The 20607-nt window shown below is 35.0% G+C and overlaps 2 protein-coding genes across 2 annotated transcripts; both read right to left on the reverse strand.

Moving 5' to 3' along the window:
- Window positions 1-4056: 4056 nt before the first annotated feature.
- On the reverse strand, window positions 4057-5754 carry LOC145932837 (uncharacterized). The gene has a single exon (XM_083032064.1). The coding sequence runs from the start codon at window positions 5752-5754 to the stop codon at window positions 4057-4059; it is 1698 nt and encodes a 565-aa protein (XP_082888190.1).
- Window positions 5755-5799: 45 nt separating this feature from the next.
- On the reverse strand, window positions 5800-8629 carry LOC145932838 (uncharacterized). Its single transcript, XM_083032065.1, has 2 exons — window positions 7279-8629; window positions 5800-7217 (listed from the first exon to the last, which is right to left on the reverse strand). The coding sequence occupies exons 1-2, from the start codon at window positions 8627-8629 to the stop codon at window positions 5800-5802; spliced, it is 2769 nt and encodes a 922-aa protein (XP_082888191.1).
- Window positions 8630-20607: the final 11978 nt, after the last annotated feature.

Genomic DNA, 20607 nt, shown 5'->3' on the forward strand with positions numbered 1-20607 from the left:
TCCTTTATTTAGATGGTCAGAATTATTTTTTGATAACAAAAAATTGTGAAAAACAGATCGCCAATACTACATTTTTTGCTCGATCGGGATTAAGGAGCATAGGTTTTCTAATAACTCGAAATTTGTTTGCTATGGTTCCAAAAACATTTTCTACTATCCTAGATAGACGATAATTAAAAATGCGATTTGGCGCTGGTTGATCACGAAAGGGATAAGGCTTTAAAATATAGGTCTTCATGGCAAAGGCATCGTCAGCTACAAAACAGTAAGGAACTGGCATATCTCTCCCAGAGAGTGGTCTTGGGTCAGGCAAACGGATAGTATTTTGTGTTAATCCATTATACAGTGAACAGTTAGAAAATACGTCACCGTCAGAAATTCGTCCGTTACACCCAACATCAATATATATAAATTTGTACTTTGCATCGACAACCGCCATTAAAACAATGCTGTGGGTTCCTTTGTAATTGTAGTAGTAACTTCCAGCATTTTTCGGTGCTTGGATTATAATGTGTTTTCCGTCCAACCTACCAACGCAATGAGGGAAATTCCATAGACCTTCAAACTCTTCAGCTATCTTTAACCACTCCTCAATAGTTTCAGGAAACTGAAATAATTATAGTTTTATTCTTACAATATCTTTTTCTACATTAATAAATAAAAAAAGTTATTATTTTTTTTCTTTATTTAAGCGAAATATGAAATAAAAAGTAGAAACACTTAGTAGCATTAGGTCTATTTAAAAACAATAATAATTTTTAGGAGGCAATTTCTTCGGCTAAATCTACAGAGGAGATTCCTGAAACATCGGAAAGCGAAAATATTTGCGCATCTAGTGAGCCAAAAGAAGGCAAAATAAAAACAAAAAAGATGAAGATATTAAGAAAAAATCGAATAGATATTACAAAAGAAAAAATGAGACTGAACATGAAGAACATGCTTTTGAAGCTGCATTGAAAGTTTTGAAGAAAAAACCAGACGAATATGACGTTTTTGGCGAATACGTTGCCCAAGAACTGTGTAGTTTGCGATCGGATACTTTAAAAAGAAAGCTAAAAAGTGAAATTCGTAAAGCTATTGTTCGAATAGCTGATGAGGATGATTTGGTTTCATACGGCTCTTCTTCAAATATTGCTCCTTCTCCTTGCTCGACGAATGCCTCATCAACATGGTCTGAACAGCCTAATTTTTCGCCAGTAAACTTACAAACTGAAGATTTACAATCAGCTGAAGATTTGCAAAGCACACAAAACTACTATGAAAATTACCGATACAAAAAATTGTGAAATTATAAAAAAAATTTATATATTGTTGTATTGTTAATATGTCACTATGTTAATATGTTAATTGTTTATTTTATTTTATGTTATTTTATTTTTATTAGTTTGATTTAGTTCCGTTATAGAAAAATAAGTTTTTAGTTTCAGTTATCAATATTTTATTTACGAAAAAAGTTTTCTTTTGTTTTGCATAATACGTACAATACAACATTTCTAAAAATTTTTATTAACCTACTGCTTTCTGTGCTACTAATAAAAGTAATCAAATATAAACTGAGTATATTATTTCACCTTTAAATATGTAGTTTTAAAAGCTGTATAAATTGCTGGACAAACTTCTTTCACTATCCTGCTTATTGTACATGCTGGTATTCGAAAGAGATATTGCAGGCTAGCATATGAATCGCCTGCCGAAAAGAAAAAAATTATAAATCTATTACAGGTTTTACTTTTAGCATTTTCAGATCATAAAATTTAATCAAATATCTTAAATTAAAATAATAATTAAAATACTTTTGAGTCGCTAGTCGAAGAAAAAATAAAAGGTAACAAAATTAGTCGACCAAACTAGCAAGAAATATATTTATTTGAAAATCACGACGTTTCGACCATGTGGTGTGGTCCTTATCAAATGACAATAAACTGGAAGAATATATCAATAATTAACGATTAAAATCATTAAAAAAGTAAAAAGGTAAAAAGGAATAGAAAACATACTTTCGTGTAGAATATAAAGCTCAAAAATCAATCATCATAAATGTCTATTATTAAAAGACTTAATTTGTCAAATTTGAAAGAGAGAAACTGTCATATTGTTTAACATACTCGTCAATATTGAGTGAAATATACGGTAAACCGGAGTTAGACGACCATAATTATTTTGTCGTAGATATTATTCAAACTGTCTGTGTCCTTTTGTAAGTTGATAGTATTATTGAATTTTTTAATAAAAAACATTTCAACAATTTCTCTCTTTCTCACATGTTTTTCATTATGTAATATGCTAGGTGTTGTCCAATCGATGAAATAATACACAAAGCAATTATCAATATATACAACATAGAACAAAACAATACACCATACTACAAATACACACCAACAACCATCATTAAAAATAAGGAATACAAACTATACTGGGATATAACGATACACACGGACAAAACAATGAAATTCAACCAGATATTACATTCACAAAGAAAAGAGAAAAAATAACATATCTGATCGACATCTCAATACCAAATGACGCAAATATAGAGCATAAGCACAATGAGAAAATAGAAAAATACACACCACTAGCACAAGAAATACAAAGAATATGGAAACAACAAAAAGTATACATAATACCACTAATAATGTCAGTAACAGGCATAACACCGAACACGTTTAAAAAATACCTGACACAGCTAAAACTACTTATATACAACCACAAAGTAGCACAAAAAGCCATCATATTAAAAACTTGCAATATAACAAAAACATTTCTAATCACTATACTCATATAGCGAAACTGGACTTGGCAGTGTCCCGTCCAGTCTCTTCAACACCCCTAAGAGAGAGGGTAAATAGAAAAAGAAGAAATAATAATAATAACATATTTTATTAAAATAAAAATACTTACATTGTTAATAATGTCATTAAATAATGTCTATTTCGTGGTAATATCTTTTTCATATAAGAGACAATCGATATTGAAGCACCTACAGATAAAAATGGCTGTTTTGAATAACGTTGACTCGCTTTTTATTGGAATGTAACCTTTAATATGGAAGGCAAGGCCCTTTACAGTATTTTTCCAATGGTCGTATTACAATATATTTGCCCATGCGTTCGTAGCTGTAGCCAGAGCGGAAGAGAGTCGAGAGAGCGAGAGAGGCGCTTCATTCGCTCACGCCAGCGCCGATACCCAGCGCGCCACCAGTCATGCGCTAAGGCGACATTCTCTCAAACATATCGCCCCCCTTGAAAGGGTTAAACCCTTTAAAAAATTAAGGACTTGTGTGTCCAGGAAGCGATTGGATCCTTGATGGATGTAAAACTAAATTATCTGAAAACAAAGAAAGCTTGTACAAAGAAAAAAAAGGGGCACGCAGAAAGAATATATTAATCTCAAATTTGCCATTTTTGTTGCATCGAGAACAGAAACAAAAAATGAAAATGTCAAAGAAGAAAAAAAAGAGAAAGAATAAACTCAATCCTTTCGAAGTGGTAATATACAGGTTTTCGTGATTGGTCTTTTATATGTTCCTTTAACGGTTCGAATGGACACTACTCGTGTTACTCCATCATTTCCGGGGTGAATATCTTCTATTCGTCCGACCAACCACTTTAGTGGCAATGAGTCTCCCTCCTGAATCATGACCATATCACCAATATTGGGCTGCAGTCCTTTGGAAAGTTGCCATTTGTTTCGCTGTTGCAGTTGCTGCAAGTATTCACGACTCCAGCGCTTCCAAAAGTGCTGGTATATTTGATTAATATGCTGCCATCGTGGAAGTCTATTAGTTGATAAGTGCGTAATATCCTGTTGCGGAATAGAGGTAAGAGCGTCTCCAACTAGGAAGTGCCCAGGTGTTAGATAGGAAAGATCATTGGGATCAGCTGAAAGAGATGTTAAAGGGCGCGAGTTCATAACAGCTTCAATTTGAGTGAGCACAGTGTACATCTCTTCAAATGTTAATGCCGCATCACCAACGACGCGCCTCAAGTGATTTTTAGCCGACTTTACGGCCGCCTCCCAAATGCCCCCAAAATGAGGAGCATGGGGCGGTATAAAATGTCATTCTATATGGTCCTTGCTTAATGCGATGTCCACCTGCTCCTGATGATGTTTACCATGCAACATTTGATAGAACTTTTTCAATCTGTTAGCTGCTCCTTGAAAATTTGTCCCGTTGTCTGAGTATATGTGCGACACCTTGCCCCGACGAGCGATAAAGCGATTAAGAGCATTTAGAAATGCTTCAGTAGAAAGGCTACTCACTAACTGTATATGTACTGCTTTCGTGGCTAGACATACAAAAATCGCTATATATGCCTTTACTATTTTGGCATTACGAAGCTGACCCGACTTTACATACAGTGGCCCACCATAATCCACACCGCTGGACGCAAATGGTTTGGATGGTGTCACTCTAGGAGAAGGCAATTCACTCATGACTGCTTCGGACGCACGTGGAGCTGCCTTGAAACAAATTATACATTTTTTAATATATTTTTTGACGCTACTACGTGCTGCAAGGGGCCAATATTTGGCACGAATAGCCGCCAGAGTAGCTTGTGCTCCTGCATGCAAGTGTCTTTGATGTTCGTACGCTGTAACTAACTGTGTGAATGGATGATGAGCTGGTAATAAAATAGGGTGTTTTGCGTCAATTCCTACTGCTGCGTTTTGAAGACGCCCGCCTACCCTTATAATGTTCTGTTTGTCGATGAATGGCGATAAGTTTAATAAGCTGCTTCTTCTTGGAACGTATCCCTTTGACTTAAGAGCTTGTATATCTTCTTTAAATGCTGCTTCTTGAATGATCTTCACCAGACGCAAGGTCGACTTCACCAATTCCTGCGTAGTTATGCGCCCTGTGATCCTGTTCTCTGCTCTGCTTCTTACATTGTGGATAAACCTCAAACAGAGTGCATTGATTCTAATTAGCTTGTTTAGTGAGGAGAATCGCTCAAATAAATTTTGTGCATCCTCTTCTTCAATAGTGACCTTGGCATTGATAGCTCGTTTTTGTTCTGGTAAATCTTCTGATGACAGCCATGGAATGTTAGTATTCCAGTCTTGACGCTCCTTATGTAGCCACGTCGGTCCCGACCACCAAAGGTCTGATTTGACTAAAGATAGAGGAAGAGCTCCTCTAGATACATAATCTGCGGGATTTGATTCTGTTGCTACATGGTACCAGCTGTTTGTTTGTGACAGTTTGTGAATTTCACCTATCCTGTTGGAGACAAAAGTATTCCATTTTTTGTCGGTTGCCTTTATCCAGTGCAGAACTATGGTGGAGTCCGTCCAATGGTATACTCTTTCTGGCTTGAGGCGTAGTGCCTTCAATACCTTGTCCATTAGTTGTGCTAGTAGTAAAGCTCCGCACAATTCTAACCTTGGCAGGCTAACTGTTTTTAAAGGCGCAACTCGAGATTTTGAGCACAATAGCCGTATTGAGTTTTGTCCTTGGGGAGTAGTAATTTTAAAATATACGCAGGCTCCATATGCTTTCTCGCTTGCATCCGAAAAACCATGTATTTGAATCTCCGAGGCGTCCTTGCATGCCACATATCTCGGGAATCTGAAACTGTGAATCGTATTTAACTGTGATTCATAGTTTGTCCAGGCGGTGTGTATGTCCATAGGAACAGTTTCGTCCCATGCCAAATTCAATTGCCAGACTCTTTGTATTAACACCTTTGCAGTGAGGGTTATAGGTCCCAGCAATCCCAACGGATCAAATATTTTAGACAACGCTGACAACATACTTCTTTTAGTTACCTTTCGAGTGTTGGCTATATTGATGTCATATTAAAATTCATCATTGATTATATTCCATTGCATGCCTAATGTGCATATTTCTTGGCTGCTGTTAATGAAGTGAACCGGCTCATGAGAATCTGTGCATGTTATGTCCTTTAATACTTCCGGAAAGTTGGATGCCCATTTCTTGAGTTGAAATCCTCCCTTTTCTAATACACTTATAGTTTCATCACGAATCTTCTTTATTTCGTGCTCGGTGTTAGCTCCTGATAATAAATCGTCGACGTAGAAATCGTTGATGATTGTGGCTGATCCTATAGGGTAGCTTGATGAGTTTAGGTTTGCCAGTTCCAACATTGCCCTTATTGCCAGAAAGGATGCACATGCTGTACCATAGGTTACAGTTTGTAGTTCAAATTCAGATATTTCTTCACTTGGGTCGTTTCGCCAAAATATGGTTTGAAAGGCAGTTTGCGACTTGTCTACTTGCACCTGCCTATACATTCGTGCAATATCCGCTGTAATTACATATTGGAAGGTGCGGAATCGTAGTAGGATTGAAACGAGATTTTGCTGTAAAGTTGGTCCTACCATGAGGCAGTCGTTTAATGAGATTCCAGTACTAGTCTTGCAGGAGGCGTCAAACACTACACGCAGCTTCGTCGTCAGGCTGTTACTCTTTAATACTGCGTGATGTGGTATGTAGTAACGTAGTGTTTGCTTACTTGCTTGCTCCTCAGTAATGCGTATCATGTGGCCCAAATCTGAATACTCAGTCATAAACTGTACGTATTGTTGTCTTAGTAGTGGGTGCTTTTGTAATCGACGTTCCATGGACAAGAATCGGCTTAATGCCACACTGCGAGATTCGCCAAGCTGTTGCACCTTCGTTTCCTTGAATGGCATCTGTACGATGAATCGACCGTCCTCACTTCTCTCCGTAGTCTTCATAAAGTGGCTCATGCAAGTCTTTTCTTCAGGATTAAATGGAGTGATGATCTGATCCATTTCCCAGAATTTGGCTAAGTTTTGATTAATCTGATGATTGATTGATACACTGCATAGTCCAGATTTTGTAAATATCTTCCCGGGAAGTTTTCCGCCAACGATCCATCCTAATTGTGTCTTCTGAAAAGTGGGTTGATTTTTGTGCTTTTGTATTTGTCCTACACATATTAGTTGCCAAAATACTTCAGCCCCTATAAGCATGTCTATTTCATTTGATACGTGAAAGTGAGGATCAGCTAGTCTTATGTTGCTTGGAATCTGTAAGTTGTTAATGTTGAGGTGAGTTCGAGGCAGGTTTTCAGTAATAGCATTCAGTACATGACATTCGATTTCTTGTGAGAATGCTGTGTTAATTGATTTTATGCGTACTTTAATTGCATGGCAAGAGTGCGTCTGAGATTTGTTTATGCCGCTTATGGACATATTGACTCGTTTTTGCGTCAGATTTAATTTCTGAGCTAGTGATGAAATTGGATTGAGATCCTGAGTCTAATAATACTCTGCATGCGTGAGGCTTACCATATTGATCGATAGCATCAACGACGGCAGTTGACAGTATGACCTGATAATACTTATCTTGAGTGACATGATGATTCAAAATTGCTGCGTTAGAGTTATTCGATTGCTGAGACTGACTCGTAGCTTCCGTATCCCTTTGATGCTTGTCTTGTATGTGTAGAAGAGTGTTATGCTTTTTGCTGCAGGCTTGACATGTCGATGATCTGCAATCCTTTGCTTGATGAGAAGTTGAACGTAGACAGTTGAGGCATAACCGCTTAGCTCTGACTTCTTTATTTCTGTCCGCACTTGACAGTTTCAGAAAACTAGAACATTGAAATATATGATGTTTTTCTTTGCAATAAGCACAATAAATGTTGGAAGTAGCTACGTGAACGTTGGTGATTTTATTGTTCTTTCGTGGGTTTAAAGCGGATGAGTCTCCAGATGCCTTTTTGGATACGACTGACATTGCTTTACATTTGTGTGCGAGAAAGTCGGTGAGTTGCTTCAACGTTGGAATTTCACCCGTCGGGATGTGGTTTCCCCATTCACTAACAATGCTAGAATCCAATCTTGTAATGATTAAGTGAACTATAAGGTCGTCCCAATGGTCGATTGGTCGACCTAGACTCCTTAAAGAGCGTAAATGTCTCAGTACGTCGTCGATTAATTTTCGCAGTGCTATATAATTGCCTTTCGTCACCGTGGGCAAATCATACAATGACTTTATATGTTCTTGAGCTATTACGCGTTTGTCATCGTAACACTGTTTCAATAATTCTAATGCTTCTTGATAGTTATCGGGAGTGATTTCCAAAGACTTAATGACATGCGCGGCATCGCCTTCGAGACATGAGATCAAATAATGAAACCGTTGTATATTCGTTAATCTTGTATTTGCATGAATCATAGAGTCAAATGTATTATAAAATGGATACCAATCCTCGTAATTGCCGTTAAATTTTAATATAGCAATTTTTGACAAATGAACTTGACTAATATCGCGAACGTAACCTTCAAGAGGCGGCGCTTGAGCTAGTGGCTGATTTACATTTCCGGTTTCACGCGCGGATGATAATAAACGTTCGATTTTGCTGGCGATGCTGAAGTAATTTTCTTCGAAACTCATGTATTCCCTCTCTTGCTCGGTCTTAAATTGTTCTACGTCATCTAAATCTACAGCAGTAGCTAGTAATTCATCAATTTGTACTTGAATTTCATTAAATTGATTCCAATATTCAACGAATTTTTCCTTTCGCTGTTTTACGTATGTGATATCTATCGACTGCAGATCTATCGCGTCGATCGCGTTTCGCGTGCGTGTACACTGTGCTTTTATCGTTGTTCGTCTAACTTTAAGAGCCTTCATTTTTGCACTGACATTGTAAATGATATGCTTTATGTTGTATGGGACAGGGAAATAATGCAAGGAAGTTGGAGACTTACCCCGATGTTGCTTGTCTGTGTCGCGATGCTGCGACAATGCTTCGTTTTATACGTCCTTTTGTGGTTATGTTGCCTCGGCCTTGCCACTTTCTGCGAGTATCCGGCTCGAAGGACCAATGTTTTGAATAACGTTGACTCGCTTTTTATTGGAATGTAACCTTTAATATGGAAGGCAAGGCCCTTTACAGTATTTTTCCAATGGTCGTATTACAATATATTTGCCCATGCGTTCGCGGCTGTAGCCAGAGCGGAAGAGAGTCGAGAGAGCGAGAGAGGCGCTTCATTCGCTCACGCCAGCGCCGATACCCAGCGCGCCACCAGTCATGCGCTAAGGCGACATTCTCTCAAACAATGGCTGTTTGAAGAACAGCTCCGATTGGCTAAACAATCTCACATCTTGGGAACGTTGCGTCAGTCGTAACATTGCGAATTTTCTATTAGGGACAAACTCGATTTGCGTGTGTGCATGCGAAATTATGCATGTGAGATCTGAAAACTGAAAGTCTTAAGCCACGAAAATATTACTTTTTTGAGTACAAATTTTCGAGTTCTCGAACTTGACTGCACCAATCATCTTCAAACTGATCGCAATCGATAGCTTATATTCACATTACATAAGCAAAATATCGTTAGATTTTTTATTATAGCTTTAGTTCTGGAAATATTTTGGCAGAAAAATTCCGGATAAGCTACTTGGTAGCGGCGCGGTACCTTTGATCTGACGTTAGTCTTACTTTTTTTATATAGTTGGTGTCACGCCGTTATCGCGTCACTTGATTTAATTATATAATAATAATTATGTATAAATGTGGCATTGGTGTTATTTATTTATTATTAGTTGTTTATTTATTATTTATTATTTATTATTGATTTATTATTTTATGTTATTTCGTTATTATTTATTTACTTAAAACTTTTTTAATATATATTTGTTTTATTTAATAATACTATAAATAATAATTATTATATTTAATAAATATAAGAAGGTATATAAATAATTTAATGAGCATTATTTTTAATAAATATAAATATATGTAATTTCTAGTATTTACATACACTACGAAGCGATGAGTGGCTACCTCCTGACAAATAAGAAATCTTGCGTAAATTCTGATTTAAATGCACTTGGATATATTTTGCAGTCTAGATTAAAAAATAAGAGATATGAGTTGTTCTACAAAAATAGAAATGATTTGATATTATTTTTGTCCATATTTCTTTTAATATATTTAATGGATTATAACTGGCTTATGACGTGAAACAATATATGTTATTATAGTTATAAAAGCAGCTAGTCAATAAAATATGTACGAACCGCATTTTTAAAGTAAAGTCCGTTTTGAAATAAAAAAAAAGATCTTAACATATAAAAATAATTTATTATAATCAAAAATCTTCTACAGGCTTACTTTATATTTCCACATAATTATCATTGACTTCCACCCATTTTTGATATCGTTTCAACAGCTTCCTAATTCCATTGTCGTAAAAGTCCGCCGCCAGTGTTGAACCAGTTAGTAATGTCGTTCTTTAGTTCGCTTTTCTTTTCGTTCTTTAGTTTGCTTTAGGAAATTGAATAGACAATTCTGAAACCGTAATTTCAATAATTTCAATAATTTTGTATTCACTTCTTTCATTAAACCTTCTGTCATCATTGTTGGGCGACCGCTACGCTCTTTGTTATGAACATTTGTTCGTCCTTCTCTAAACAAATGACACCATTGCCTAACTTTACTGTCACTTATAACATTTGATCCAAAAACCTCAAAGTTATCTATTCAATTTCCTTACGGCGAACTAAAGAATGGCGTTATTAACTAGTTCAAGACACAGGCGGCAGACTTTTAAAACAATGGAATTAGGAAACTGTTGAAACGATATAAAAAATGGGTGGAAGTCATTGATGATTATGTGGAAAAATAAAGTAAGCTTGTTGAAGTTTTTTGGCTATAATAAATTATTTTTATATCAACAGGGTAGTTAAATTAATCGACCACACTAGCCAATGAATTTGTCTAAGCTATGACTTTATCGACCATATGATTGTGGTCTTTATAAAGTACAACTTGAAATTATTAATTACAAATTTTTCTTAAGTATTTTCTTTATATGTTAAGATCTTTTTTTTAATTCAAAACGGACCTTACTTTAATAATACGCCTCATATTTATGATTTTATGAGCATTTTTTCAAAACATATGGTTAGGGGATTGGGAAGATTTCCAAAGAACTAAGATTTAAATAAAAGAATTAACGAATAAGAGTATTTGAAACTTTATATTTAAACTAAAAACTGGTATCTTTTAAAAAATAATCTACAGTTGCTACAATTACAAAATTTCTTTTGTAGAAGAATATTAAATAGGTAAATAAAATATTAAGATAACTGCCAATAACTATCAAGAAACAATGCAAGACGCTCTTTAAATACAAACATACCTTCGTTTTAATATACATTTATCAATCCCCCGGTTAGTGCTTAGTCTCTTGTCATATTATTTTTCAGGGAAAATAATATGACAAGAGACTTCTTTTCTTTTGCGCAAACCAACCAGTTGAAAGTATTTTACAATAAGAATAAAAAGTTATATTAATTTATTATTCTTATTTCTTTAAATAGAAATATTTTAACCAAAAGAAGAAACTGTTGTACAAATGGTTGTTTTAATTTCCTAAAAAATAATACTATTAAAATTAAAAATGTATTCCAAAAATAAGAAATAAAATAAATAATAATAATGGAATATAGTGAAAGGCCAACTAACGAGCAAATAAATAGATATAATATAATATAATAAATTCATTTAATCATGCTCTTAAAATTAATAACATGTAAATTCTTAACATGTAGACGTTTCGACTTACTTAGTCTTCCTCAGTACAAATTCTAACTTAAATAAACGCTTAAATAATATAATAATTAAAGTATATCAAACGACCATGACGAGCGAAATATCATCAATATTTTAAGAGCATGATTAAATGAATTTATTATATTATATTATATCTATTTATTTGCTCGTTAGTTGGCCTTTCACTATATTCCATTATTATTATTTATTGCGTTGCATTATACGAGCCTTTTTGTCTTTTTGATTTTTAAGAAATAAAAGTTAATAAAAAAAATATATAAAATGAAATATAAAAATAGAAAGATTTTAATTTAAAAAACTTGGCGATATTAATAATTTTTTGTAAGATGTGATTTGCCAGTCGAATTTTTAAACAAGGTTTAAGATTTTATTGACCAACACTGACTAAGATTAATTCTTATATTATAAGACTTTATTTGGGAATAATCTCAATTCGAGATTTATTTCCCGACTCCCCTCTAACCCCCCTATAAAATTATAGGCGAGAAAAATATAGATCCGAAAGTCGCTGAATCGGGAAAGCGAAAGGTCTCGGGTTCGTTTCCCGATTCAGCGACTTTCGGATCTATATTTTTCTCGCCTATAATTTTATAGGGGGGTTAGAGGGGAGTCGGGAAATAAATCTCGAATTGAGATTATTCCCAAATAAAGTCTTATAATATAAGAATTAATCATAGTCAGTGTTGGTCAATAAAATCTTAAACCTTGATTAATAATTTTATTACATTAGTATATTGTTCAAGTTGACAGCACCAAATTTTTAAAAATTTTGACTGAATTCTATAGATTAAAATAGCACTATTTTGTATAACAATAATTTACAATAATACAGTTTTTTTTACAACTGGTATCTATAGTTAACGCCGTTTGGCGAATTTTCTTTTTTTAAAAAGATAAGTTTTTATGGAGAAAATATACTACACACACACACACACACACACACACACACACACACACACACACACACACACAAGGATAAGTTTGAAATTTTTTAGGATGGCTGCATTTGGGTGACATCGGTTATTTTGATGAGAACGGGGAACTTTTTATTATCGATAGGATGGAAGAATTTATAAAGTACAAAGAATATCAAATTTCCCCTGGAGAAATTGAAGGTGTCTTAATGACACACCCAGGGTTGCATTCGGAAAAGTCACCGAGTGCATTCCTTCTCTTTCTATATCATTTCTCTCTCATTGTCAGTGATATAGAAAGAGAGGGATTGCATTTAGGTGACGTTTCCGAACGCAGCCCAGCAGTGATGGAAGCTATAGTAGTAGGAGCGCCTCTTCCAGTAGATGGTGAACATCCTATTGCTTTTGTTACTAAAATACCCGGTGCAAAGGTATAATCTTGTTGCAATTATAATGAAATCACAGTACGAGACTGTAAAATAGTAATTTAGCGATAGCAAATTTAAAAACTTTGAAAATTATTTCAATAACCTTTTTAAAAAATTTTATAACAAAATTTTAAATAAACTTATTTTTGAGATTTTCATTTATTTATCAAAAATTTTAACTCTTTTAACTCTTTAAACATTTTAGAAATAGACACGTTCGTCTATTATTTTTTAATATAATAAATGTATCTCTGATAAGTATATGTATATGATACATTTAATTATTATTTTTTTTATGGTAATTTATTGGTAATTTTAATTATAATATTATTTTAAATTATGCATGTACCTGCAGAGGAATTATGCAGAGTATATAAAAATAAGTGTTACAATTAAAATAAAGGTAATTTATTATGCAAATGTAAATTATTAGGTGTTTGCAAAAGTTCGTATGATTTGACAATTTTTATTTATTAATAACAAATAAAATAACATATAATATTTTAATCAAAACATTGGTCGTTTCTATTGACAACTTTTTGTCACTTTTCGCGCAATAATTTAATTCCACGTCGATAAAATGACTCATCTTTTGAAGCAATCCATTGCTCGATCCATTTTTGCACTTTTTTAGCATTTTGAAATCGTGTATTGGATAGTAGACCGTGTTGCATCGATTTAAATAGATAAAAATTAGTTGGGGCGATGTCTGGAGAGTACGCTGGTAGAACTTCCCAATCCAATTCGAACAACGTCTCTTTAGTTGCAACAGCAACATGCGGTCTGGTTTTATCATGAAGTAGGATGATTCCATTTTCAATCGCGTTAAATATGAAGTTATATTCGGAATTATGATTTATCAGCCATCAATTCTGATTAAATATAGTCAACATTTAAAAACAAGAAAACAACTTAAAAAAAAAAAATTATTAAATGACTGCAATCTAATCTAACGCGCCATTTATTTGTAACCTTACGAACTTTTGCAAACTCCTAATAAAAATAATAAAGTTTTTTGTTCTTTTACATGAGTTTTAGAAAAAAATTGACTTTGAAAATATTTTGCGAGCATGCAATTTTCAATATATGTATATATAATAATATGCATTTATTGTATTAAATCATAAATTATTAAAAAAGTCACTTTTCTCGTTACACATATATAATCAAGCATGAGCTGATAGTAATATGTTTTGAATCTTTATTCTTTTGAATGTTTATGTTTTATATTAAAATTGAAGAAGATTCTGATTATTCTTAGCATTTCTTTATTGTAAATATAAATAAAAGGTGGAAATAATAGCTTACAAAATATGACATTCTTTATAAATACGAACTGAAATAGTTGTACGAGATTCATTTAATCAATTTTTTTGTTAATCAAATGCACTCGTACTCAATGGAATTTTCAAATTAATTTTCTAAAAACAAAATTGTGAATAAAAACATTTTATTCTACATTTTTTACTTATATTTACATAAGAAATTACTTCCATTTTCCTTATATTATTCTATATCTATATATATAAGTACCGTTCGTCTGTCTGTCTGATCGCGAACTACTTCCACATTTATGGACCGATCTTCTCGAAACAGGTATCAAAATTTCGCAAATTTTTCGGGGATGGTGACGATGTGTTTTTTTTTTAATTTTACACCCCCACCCACGCACCCACCTACGCAATCGCATATTTATGGACCGATTTTCTCGAAATTGGTACCAAAATGTCGCAAATTTTGTGGGGATGACTACTATGTAGTTTTTTTCAAGTTTTACACCTCCACCCACGCACTCACCCACGCACTCACAAATTTATGGACCGATTTTCGCGAAATTGGTATCAAAATTTTCGAAATTTTTCGGGGATGACTACTATGTAGTTTTTTTAAATTTTTACAACCCTACCCACCCACCCACGCACCCATCCATGCACTCCTTCATTAATGGACCGATTCCTTCGAAATTGGTACCAAAATTTTGCAAATTTTTCGGGGATGGCGACGATGGCGATTTTTTTAAGTTTTATACCTACACCTACGCACCCACCCATGCAATCACACATTTATGGACCGATTCTAATGAAATTGAGAATAAAATTTTACAAATTTTTAGGGGATGACTATTATATGGTTTTTTAAGCTTTACACCCCCACCCACCCATCCATGCATCCACCCATGCACTCACACATTTATTGACCGATTTTTTCGAAATTAGTATCAAAAAACCACTATCGTCACCATTTCCGAAAAAATGTGTGAATGTATTTTTTTTTAAATGTTATTTTATATTAAAAAATTGTGCAAATTAGAAACTTGCACATTACTTATTTAACAATCTATTTCATTTAGATTTATTTATCAGCAAAGTAGTGTTATAATTTTAAGAGGTGATATGAGTTTTAATTTTCAAATCACCCTTTAGAGGTGAAATGAGTTTTAATTTTTTTACGTTTTATTTAATAAATGACTATATTCATAAATTGCTGGTTTCAAATGATAAATATCATCATGGTTGAAGAAAATATTATAATGAATGAAATAAATGGAAATGAAAGATCAAGTTTAACAATAGATGAAATGAATATTCAGAGTGAGAGTGGCAACATAGATGAAATTTCTGAACACAGAGAAATAGAAGAATTTAAAAACGATAAATAAAAACAAAAAATTTATTAATTAATATTTTTTGATCGTTTATATTTAAAAAACTAATATATGTTCTACAATATTTTTTTAATTTTTAATTAATTTTTCTAATTAAAGTAATTATTATTAATATATAATTATATGACTTAATCTATATATATAATTTAAAAATTTCAGTGTTGGAAGATGGACTCGATGAGTTATTGGTAAATGCATTGATGAAATATGAAGAAGAAGAGAAGAATAAAAAAAAGGTAAGGAAGAATTTATGGATGAATTGAAGAAAGAAAATAAAAAGACAAAAGAGAATGAAAATGTTGATAAGATTTAAAAAAATTAAAAAAAATAAAATTTGATATATATGTATTTATAAAAAAAAATATACATAAAATTATATACACAAAATTATTATATATACATAAAATTTAATAAAAACAATTTATAAATTATAATTATGTTTGAAAATTATTAATTAAAAAAAAATAAAAAAAAATAACAATAATATAATTAAATTAAGAAATATTTTTATCGGCTCTCAGTATTTATTAAATAAATGGGATTTATAATTCCGGCCATGTTCGGACCAATATTTTTCTCGCCTATTCTCCCGATGTAAGTTCGAGGATTATTAATTGATGGAATTTAGTAATCTCAAACCAAGAGATATAGTTCTGGAAAATTTGAATTAATTTTCGTGCTTGGCTGTATTGGCCGGAATTAAAAATCAAATTTAGTTATTTAATAATATAAATCTATATATAATCGAGTGAGTGAGTGAGTGAGTGAGTGAGTGAGTGAGTGAGTGAGTGAGTGAGTGAGTGAGTGAGGGAGGGAGGGAGGGAGGGAGGGAGGGAGTGAGGGAGCGTGCGAGCGAGCGAGTGAGTGAGTGAGTGAGTGTCTATAGATACATATTTTTGTACAATGACAAGTAGCGAAGAATTTGCCGAAAATGATTTATTGAAGACGGAAGTACAAGAGTTGCAGCGGCAACTGTCCGCTGCTTTGACCAAGACGATACATTTTTTTAGTTTATATATATAGATATTTATATTACATATTAATATAATTTATGATTGTTCTATTTCCGCATCTGCGGCCACGTTCGCGTCCACGGCCACGTCCGCGTCCACGGCCATGTCTTTTCCCTGCTCTTGCCCATCGAGATTTAGTTTTTACTGTAAATAGAATATATAAAATTAAAATATTTAATTATATTATTTAATATTTATTTTTATTTATTATTATTTATTATATTACAAAGGAATCGGTCTATAAATGTTGAAGTAGTTCACGGTCATACAGACAGACAGACGGACGGTACTTATAGATATAGATACTTACGTTGAAATATATCGTTTTCAAATTCTTTTTGCGGTACTGCAGGATGTGTATTTTCAGCAGCCATCACTGCAGGCTGTGGATCCACCTCAGGTTGTGGATCCACCTCAGGTTGAGATTCCACATCAGGTTGTGGATTGTCAACAGACACAGCCACTTCAGGTTGTGGTGGTTGTTTGGCCAAAGCAGCGGCCAATTGCCGCTGCAAATCCCGTAATTTCGTTTTTAATAGATCGTTTTCGGCACTTAGATCTTCGCTACCGATGTCATTCTAAAAATAGATATTAATATAGATAGATATAGTAGAATAATAATCTTTATTTCTCTCTCTCTCTCTCTCTCTCTCTCTCTCTCTCTCTCTCTCTCTCTCTCTCTCTCTCTCTCTCTCTCTCTCTCTCTCTCTCTTTCTCTAAAACACACACACACAAGTCAATCTCTTTCTTTCTCTCTTTTAACCTAATTATTTCTCTCTTAATGTCATTCTCTCTTTCTATCTCTTAATATCATTCTCTTTCTTTCACTATGTCAATCCTTGATGGTGATTCTTATAAAATTAGGCACAATGAGAAAGAACCGTATACTTTATTTTGATAGAACACAGGCGGGGTACAGATAGACGAGCGCCCTCGGGGAGAGAGAAGAACGGAAGTGAACTAAAAGATTAATACTTATCGACCGACAAACATAAACTCATATGGCGCGATAACTTGAGATCATAAACTCTAACACCCCCACTTGATCTCTATTGTAACTCAAATAAGCCCATACCGCGTCGACATAAATTGTTTTTCTCATAAAAAACTGCTTTAGTCAAAGAATCTGCTATCATTTCTTTCGTGTTTAAGTATTCTAATGACACTATCTTCTCCGATATTTTCTCTCTTATGAAATGATATCGCGTTGCTATGTGTTTAGACCTAGCTCGGTAAGCGGTGCTATGGGCCAACTTAATCGCGCTTTGATTATCGGTTTTAATTATTGTTTCTTTCGCGACAAGTTCTGGAGCAATTTCACCGATTAATTGTCGAAGCCAGATTGCTTCTTGGCAAGCCGCGGAAATTGACATATACTCCGCTTCTGTGGAGGATAATGCGATGGACGTCTGCTTCTTGCTACTCCATGTTATTGCTGCGCCTTGAAGCACAAACAGGTAGCCCGTGGTTGAACGCCTGTCGTTGATGTCTCCAGCCCAGTCCGCATCACAAAAGCCTTGTGGTGTTGGATCAGCGTCGCGAGAATATATTAGAGTGTAATTCCGAGTGCCTTTTAGATATCGGAACAGTCTTTTTACAGCGGCCCAGTGAACTTTACCCGGATTCTCTGAATAGGCGCTGAGATATGTTATCGCATGAGCGATATCCGGGCGTATACCTTGACAGAGGAACATTACGCTGCCGAGCGCTTCTCTGTATGGTACCTTCTCCATGTCTTTGACTTCATCTTGAGTCTTCGGGGCCATACTTTTGTCCAGCCATTGGTTTGGATCTAACGGTGTGCGTGCGGGATTGCAGTCACACATATTGAACTTTCTCAGTATATTGTCGATGTACGTAGCTTGATTGATGAAGATCTTACCCTGTTTCCTATTTCTGTGGACCTGCATTCCGAGAAGATTTCGAACAGGGCCTAAGTCTCTCATCTCGAATTTCGTGTGTAGTTGCTCCTTGACCAAGTTCTTTTCTTTCACGTCGTTGGAAAGGAGTAATAGATCATCTACGTAAACTCCGATGAGTGTTAATTTGCCGGCGTGATGTTTGACGTAGATTGCTTGATCCACATTCGATTTGGTGAATCCAAGGCTTCTCAGTGTTGAGTCAAGTTTGCGGTTCCATTCGAAGCTATCTTGTTTGAGGCCGTATAATGGTCTCTTTAAAAGGCATACTTTTGACTCTTCTCCTTTTGTGATCATCCTCTCTGGCTGTTCCATGTATATTTCTTCTGTCAAATCTCCTTGCAAGAAGGCCGACATTACGTCCAGATGATCCATTTCTAGGTCCATCCTTGCTGCAAGGGCAAGGAGTATACGTATGCTCGCATACCTCACTACAGGAGAATATGTCTCTTCGTAGTCTAACCCTTTAACTTGCGAGAAACCTTTTACGACCAGTCGAGCTTTATATCGTTCAACTTCGTTGTTTGGGTCCTTCTTCATTTTGAAGACCCATTTACATTTTAGGGGTTTTCTGCCTGGCGGAATATTAACAAGTTTCCAGGTCTTATTTTTGCGAAGAGCATTGAATTCATTTTTCATCGCTCGTTGCTATGAGTCGCATGCCTCACTTCCAATTGCTTCTTGAAATGTTGCGGGATCAGCCGATCCAATGGCCACTGCCTTGTATGTTACGTAGTCTTCAAATTGTTTCGGAACGGGTTTTCTGCCAGATCTTCTCAATGTAGTCGCTTCGTGTTCAGTTGCTTGCTGTTTCTCTTCAGCTGAATAAATTTCGTCGCTGCTTGATAGGTATTCCTCTTCGTTTTTGGCGTCCCAGAATTCCAGCGAACTCGAATTATCATCGTTTAGTTCTATTGGTTCGTCTAAATCATGATTAAGGATGTCCTCACATACCGTAATATCTTCCATCGTTGCTTGTTTTGAACTGACTCCTTTTTCGATGAAGACGACTTCCCTAGCCTTGATTATCTTTTGGGACTGTTGGTGATACAAACGGTATCCATTTCCATCTTCTAAGTAGCCGAGGAAGATGCATTTTTCGGATTTCATGTCCCATTTTCTGCGGCATTCCTTCGGAACATGTACCATTGCTTCGCAGCCAAAAATATACAGATGCTGCAACTTTGGTTTCTCGCCGGACCATATCTCTTCTGGTGTTTGATGTTGGAGGGCTCTTGCTGGAGAACGGTTAATCAAATACACTGCCGTAGATGAGGCTTCTGCCCAGAAATTAGTTGGCAACTCTGATTCTGCAAGAAGACACCTGGCTCTCTCAACTATCGTTCGGTTTATCCTTTCAGCAAGCCCGTTTTGTTGCGGGGTGTGAGGGATAGTAGTTTGATGATGAATACCACAGCTACGCAGGAAGCCAGAGAATTCCTTATTGACGAATTCCCTTCCATTATCGGTGCGTATAGCTTTTACGCGTCGTTCCATTTGATTTTCGGCTTCCTTTTTGAAGTTTTCAAAGCATTCTAGGGCCTGTGACTTCTTCTCCAAAAAATATATAAATACTTTCCTTGAGTGATCATCTACTATAGTCATAAAGTAACGGGAGCCGCCGAGAGATGTTTTTTGCATTGGGCCGCACAGATCCATGTGCAATAATTCAAGTACTTGCTTTGATCGTTTACTTACTGACAAGTGCGGCTGTCTGTGATGTTTGCCCTTAAGATAGATTGTACAAGGTTCACGTGATGGACTCTCGAACCTTAAACCTTCTGCGTGTTTATCCCTCAATAGCTTCATGCCCGTCCTGCCAAGGTGCAAAATATTCTTGATTGCCTGTCATGTGGGCAGATGCCCCGGAGTCAATAAACCAGTCATCCTTCCTTGCATTTCCAGTGAAGAATGCTTTGATGTCACGTTGCTTATTCGACTTGGAATCTTTGGCTTCACCGTCTTTATTGTCCTTGTTTTTCTTGTTAGCTTTTGGACATTGTGAAGAAAAATGACCGATCTCATTGCATGTATAGCACCTCGACTTTCCTTTTGGTCGTTTGGATTGAGCACGCTTGCCGTAAAAGCC

Source organism: Prenolepis imparis, unplaced genomic scaffold, assembly GCF_030444845.1.
Source record: "Prenolepis imparis isolate NDT839.2.m4 unplaced genomic scaffold, iyPreImpa1.0 SCAF_2, whole genome shotgun sequence".
NCBI classification, from domain to species: domain Eukaryota; kingdom Metazoa; phylum Arthropoda; class Insecta; order Hymenoptera; family Formicidae; genus Prenolepis; species Prenolepis imparis.

What these genes read in the sequence shown, in the direction of transcription:
- LOC145932837 (XM_083032064.1), bottom strand. Translation starts at nt 5,754, where the DNA reads ATGTTGTCAGCGTTGTCTAAAATATTTGATCCGTTGGGATTGCTGGGA.
- LOC145932838 (XM_083032065.1), bottom strand. Translation starts at nt 8,629, where the DNA reads ATGAAGGCTCTTAAAGTTAGACGAACAACGATAAAAGCACAGTGTACA. An exon ending in TGATGCTATCGATCAATATG is followed by an intron (nt 7,218 to 7,278) that starts GTAAGCCTCACG and finishes TTTCATCACTAG; the next exon opens with CTCAGAAATTAAATCTGACG.